The sequence below is a fragment of the Apodemus sylvaticus genome, chromosome 3 (genome assembly GCF_947179515.1).
Source record: "Apodemus sylvaticus chromosome 3, mApoSyl1.1, whole genome shotgun sequence".
Lineage (NCBI taxonomy): Eukaryota > Metazoa > Chordata > Mammalia > Rodentia > Muridae > Apodemus > Apodemus sylvaticus.
In genome coordinates, this window is record NC_067474.1 from 130,922,598 (window position 1) to 130,928,597 (window position 6,000).

Below are 6,000 nucleotides of genomic sequence, written 5' to 3' on the forward strand. Positions count from 1 at the left end.
ACTCGAGAGGCAGAGACACATAGATCTCTGTGAGTTTGAGGCCACTACATAGTGTCTTCCAGATACCCAGAACCCATCATGTAAAAAGAGAAAGTCTTAGAAGCTGGCCCCTGACCTCTACACACATACTGTAGCACATGTATATACACACACACAAATAGATATATAACAAATTTTAGAAAGTTAAAAAAAAAAGACAAGTCTTGATTGCTGGGTGTTTGCATACACCCATAATCCTAGCACTTGGTATGCAGAGGATCAAGAACCCAACATCATAGAGCAGTCAGTGGTGGTGCACAATTTTATTCCCAGTACTCAGGAATCAGAAGCAGGCAGATCTCTGAGTTTGAGGATAGTCAGGGCAACATAGAGAGACCTGTCTCCAAAAACCAAGAGTTTCAGGTCATTCTTGGCTACATGAATGTCTTAGATTCAGTCTCCATTTCCCAAAGAGGAAGAAGAGAGGGAGAAGTCAAATAATGACTTGGGGAAATCATTATGAATGCAGCCCTGCTCCGGAGTCCTCCCTTGGTGCCCTTCTGTCCTCCAAGAATAACTTGAGCCATGTAGCCACCAATAGGACTGGCCAGCAGTTCCCAGCCTACAGAAAAGCCTGAACTGCTGGCTGGTTTCGTGATGAGGCCCTGGATCCTCTAACATGGCTGATGTGTTGGCTGCTGTATTATAGGAGCAGCATCCACGGCAGCGTCATCTGCAACAACGCAGTGATCGAGACGGGCGCAGAGATCAAGGACTGTTTGATTGGAAGTGGTCAGAGGATTGAAGCCAAAGGTAAACAACACCCCTATTACGAGTCATGGAAGCCATTTTATCTTAGCACAGATAATGCTTAGTGGGCAAGATACGGAGAGCAAGCTCATGTTTACATTGCAAGTGAAGACATAAACCTATAGTTTTAAACTTTGATTTAGTCCTATTTCTAGGAATATAGCTTATAATTTCTCTCATAGACATATACAACTATACTATCAAAAGACTGAAAATATAATAATAGATATTGTCCAGAGTCACACCAATACTTTATATTTGCGTCTGGGCATGACAGAAGCAGCCAGTAATACAGCACTGGTTCTGGAATGTGCTATGGCCTCCTGAAGACTGTGTGTGTGTGTGTTGTTTGGGGGTTTTGTTTGCTTGATTTTGGAGGGTTGGGGTTTTTTTGTTTTTGTTGTTTGTTTTCTTTCGTTTTGTTTTTGTTTTTCACGACAGGGTTTCTCTGTATATCCCTGGCTGTCCTGGAACTCACTCTATACACCAGGCTGGCCTCAAACTCAGAAATCCGCCTGCTTCTGCCTCCCAAGTGCTGGGATTAAAGGCATGTGCTACCACCGCCCAGCTGGTTTTGGAGTTTTTTGGTTTGGTTTTTGTTTAGTTGGTTTGGTTGGTTTCAGTTTTTCAAGACAAGTTTTCTCTTTTTCTATGTAGCCCTGACTGTCCTGGAACTCACTCTATAGACCAGGCTGGTCTTGAACTCAGAAATCCACCAGCCTCTGCCTCCCAAGTGCTGGAGTTAACAGCATGCACTACCACTGTCTAGTTTGTGTTATTTGTTTTAAACAGAGCAAACAAATTTATTACTGAAAAGGAAGGAAGAACTAAGAGTAGGAGGAACTCCAGGGAGGAATCCTTATCTGTTTTTTTTAAGGAAGGTCATCCCCTAGATTTAATCTAGCAAAGGGGTTTGCAGGTCTCCGGGCCTAACCTGGAGAACCACTCTCAGCTGCTCAGAAGTGTGTCTGAAAGCTGTGCTTTAAGCTTACTGTGCTGTACAACTTGTAAAAAGACCTCTGTGCTGCTATCGCATGCTGTGCACATCTAAACACTCTGACTGCTGATAAAACTGGAAGGCAGGGACTGGGAGGGAGGGCAGCAATTGGATGTAAAGTGAGTAAATTAATGGGAAACAAAATCTGTTGATGAAGCCGGGCGGTGGTGGCACACACCTTTAATCCCAGCACTTGGGAGGCAGAGGCAGGTGGATTCCTGAGTTTGAGGCCAGCCTGGTCTACAGAGTGAGTTTCAGAACAGCCAGGGCTACACAGAGAACCCTGTCTTGAAAAAAGCCAAAAAAAAAAAAAAAAAAAATTGTTGATGAGCTTTTTCCCTTAGCAGCCTACATAGCACCTTCTAGTACTCTGATAGCTAGTCATCAAGGAAATAGATTCCTGGTCAGTAACAACTCGATTTTTCTGTGTACTATGACCAAAATGTATGGTGTTTTCAGCAGTAGAGTCTTAGCATCATTTCTAGTGAGCAACCAAGAGCAATAGCAAACAGCCTGCTTGGGGGGGGGGGGTTGTTGTTTGCTTGTTTGTTTATTAGAATCTGAGTCTATTGACACATGCCTTTAATTCCAGCATTCAGGAGGCAGGAGCAGGCAGATTTCTGTGAACTGGTGAATTCATACAATGAATGCTAAGCCACCCAGGGCTACAACATAGTGAAGCCCTGTCTCCAAAGGGTCTAGAGAGAGGCTTCACAGTTTGACACTTGCCCTTCTTGTAGAGGACTTGCATTCAGTTCCCAGCACCCACATAGCTATAACTCTAGTTCCAGGAGATCTGATGCCTCTTCTGGTTTCTATGGTTACTAAGTGCACATGTAGTGCACATACATACATTCAGGCATACTATGAAATTAATTTAATTTGATAAATAAAATCTAGCCAGGCATGGTGGCACATACTTGGAAAGCAACTCCAGAGAGATTAGGTAGGGATTGTCTTAGGATTTCCATTGCTCTAAAGAAACACCATGACCAAGACAACTCTTATAAGGACAACATTTAATTGGGGCTAGCTTACAGGTTCTGAGATTCAGTCCATTATCATTGTGTTGGGAAGCACGGCAGCATCCAGCAGGCATGGTGCAGGAGGAGCTGAGATTTCTGCATCTTGTTCCAAAGACAAACAGGAAAAGGCTGACTTCCAGGCAGCTAGGAGAAGGGTCTCAAAGCCCAAAACCAGCAATGACATACTTCCTCCAACAAGGCCACACCTATTCCAACAAGGCCACACCTCCTAATAGTGCCACTCCCTGGGCCAAGCATATTCAAACCACCACAGGAATATAGGGCCATTTTCCTCTACTAATGTGTTCTAGGTCAGCCTAAACTACAAAATAAACCATAGCACTTGACCAGTTTCTTGGGGGCCTGGAGAGACAGCTCAGCGAGTAAAGGTCTTCCTATGTGAGTGTTAGAACCTGAGGTCAGATCCGCAGCACCCATGTAAAGGCTGAGCACGGTGGCAGTCGCTGTAGTGCCAGCATTGTGGCACAGAAGTGCAGACCCCAGGTTGCTGGCTAGCCAGTCTAGCTCAGAAGGCAAGCTGCAAGGTCATCGAGAGACCCTGTCCTGAAAACTAAGATGGGAGCACCAGACATGGTGGCTCACTCCCTTAATCCCAGGAGACAGGTTAGCTAGAGAAGCATAGTGAGACTGCCAATCAAATCAAATCAAATTAAAATCATAACAATAAGATGACAAATAACCTAGCCAGCCTTTTCTAGCACTACTTACATAGCAATCCTCAGCTACCTTCCTGACAGTTCTGGGCCTCACGCCTGTCATGCACTCTGTCATTGAGCAACACACACACAACACCAACCCCAGCCACACACACACACACACACCAACCCCAGCCTAGAGACCCTATTACACCTGACTCTTCTTACTCCAGCTAAGCACACACACACACACCAACCCCAGCCACATACACACACACACCAACCCCAGCCACACACACACACACACACCAACCCCAGACACACACACACACACACCAACCCCAGACACACACACACACCAACCCCAGACACACACACACACACACCAACCCCAGACACACACACACACCAACCCCCAGCCACACACATACACACACACCAACCGCAGCCCAGAGACCCTATTACACCTGACTCTTCTTACTCCAGCTAAGCATACACACACACACACACACACCAACCCCAGCCTAGAGACCCTAATACACCTGACTCTTCTTACTCCAGCTAAGCACCCTCAGGATTCTGCAAAATTCCTGGCAGCCAAGTCTGAGCTCCTTCTCATCAGCAGCCGGCCACAGCTGAGAGTGCAAAGCCAGGGGACTAATGGCTGCTTCCCTGGCGTTCTGCATGCTGTCAACAACACAGTTTGGGCCCTTCTCTGTTGTTCATAGTGATGGGGAGGCCTGGTAAGCTCCAGGTTGGGACCTGTTTCACAGATCAAGTCCTGGTTGATGAGAATTCTTCCTGATTTCAACAGTGCCGCCTTCATTTGCAGCATGATGAATCTCTGTCACGTTGGCCTTCCCGCAGTAACCATACTCTTGTAGCCATTTGGGATTTCTCTATTGATTTGTGTTCAGGTGTGTTAAGTGCAGCTGTATGCCACAGATCATGTGTGCAGGTCAAAGGACAGCTTTCAGGATAACTTAGTTATCTCCTTCCACAGTGTTTCTGAGGTGGGGCACTATTGTTTTTACTTGAGGCGCCATTTATCTCTTAATGATGCTTTTCATGCCATACTCTGGCCATGTAAGTTTCTATGACACCAGGTATACAGAGTCAGTTCCACCCTTGTGTGGGAAGATGCTCTCTCGGCTCTTTTGAAGGGAACATTGTCATCTCTAGAAGCAGCTGGATTTAGACTGATACTATTTGCTGCCCATTTGTGAAACCTTTCTTGCTTTTATTCTTCTTTTTTTCCCTGTAGCTAAACGAATGAACGAGGTAATCGTGGGAAATGACCAGCTCATGGAGATCTGAATCCTCAACAAGTCTAACCCCTTCCTTTTGGGCCTAAAACTACGGATGTTGGCTGGCCCACCTGTTTGACTCTGTATTTATTTTTCAATAAAGAATTTCCAGGCTGTAGGTGTGGCTCAGTGGTAAAGTGCTTCCTTAGCATGCACAAGACCCTAGCTTCTGGCCCTGCACTGGAAGCAAATCAAAAAGGAAAATAGACTTCCAAAGACATGGAGAGCACAGTCCCAGGTTTGTGGCATGTGAACTCCAGGTATAATGGTGTGTGTTTGTGCATTGTGTAGAGTCTACAGAGAACAATGGGATGTTGTGCTCACCGTGGCCTAGGTCTTCTATGCCAAGGTCCACAGACAGGAAGCAGCTGTTCCCTGGTGCCTCTAAAGACTACTTTCTGACTGGTCAACTCACCCCACTCTATGAAGTGTCTTCCATCTGAGGTTGAGCGTGGTAGCACATTCCTGTCACCCCAGCATGCAAGCAATAGAGGCAGGAGGATCAAGAATTTAAAGCCATCCTCTGGTACTTAGTGAGTTTAAGGTCAGCCTAGGCTACCTAAGACCCTCTCTCAAAAACAAAAACTAAGGAAGTAATGGCTAGTGCTACTCATACCTGGAACCTGCATTCAGTCCTCAGAACCCACATAAAGGTACGTGCACACACAAACACACTCAGTCATACACCACAAATAATAAATATTTTTTACAAAATACCTTTCATCTGAAAGTCCTGACCCTAACCATGCTTTCTGGACACTAAAAGTCTGGGCTCAAGTATTCGCCAGGACTTCCTGTCTCTGTCCAGTAGCTCCATACAGGAATTTAGCACCTGCTACCACCCTGTCCCTCACCCCAGAGATTCACTGAGTCTCTCCCCCCTTCTCCAACTCAACTCTTAGCCCTTAGAGGCTCTTCAGGCAAGCTGAAGGGAGCCCTGGCTGGTGAACAGCCTTTCCCCACAGGTTTTCATAGAGGCATGAGCTAGGATCTAAGACGGTGTTGTGAGCCAGGCCTAGTCCATCTCTTCCACACCCTTGGTGATGCCTGCTCAGCCGGGTAAACAGCAGCCAGGAACCAGTGGCGGCTTGAAAGTCTTCCTGACTCTTCTCCGGTGCATCCTGATTATATAGGCACCAAGTCGGATAATTGAAGAATGAGGTTTCTCTATTCACAGCCCCCTGGAGTCTTAGCCTCTTCCAGTTGCTGCCCTGCTCCCAAACATG

At 46.2% G+C, this 6,000-nt stretch overlaps 1 protein-coding gene across 1 annotated transcript in view; it reads left to right on the forward strand.

Moving 5' to 3' along the window:
* The window catches only part of Eif2b3 (eukaryotic translation initiation factor 2B subunit gamma), a 60,912-nt gene extending 56,020 nt beyond the window's left edge, over window positions 1-4,892 (forward strand). Inside the window, exons 11-12 of the mRNA XM_052177106.1 lie at window positions 689-792; window positions 4,732-4,892. Coding sequence (XP_052033066.1) covers window positions 689-792; window positions 4,732-4,784 — 157 coding nt within the window. The 3' untranslated portion in view covers window positions 4,785-4,892. The remainder of the gene's footprint in view (window positions 1-688; window positions 793-4,731) is intronic.
* The last annotated feature ends 1,108 nt before the right edge of the window (window positions 4,893-6,000 follow it).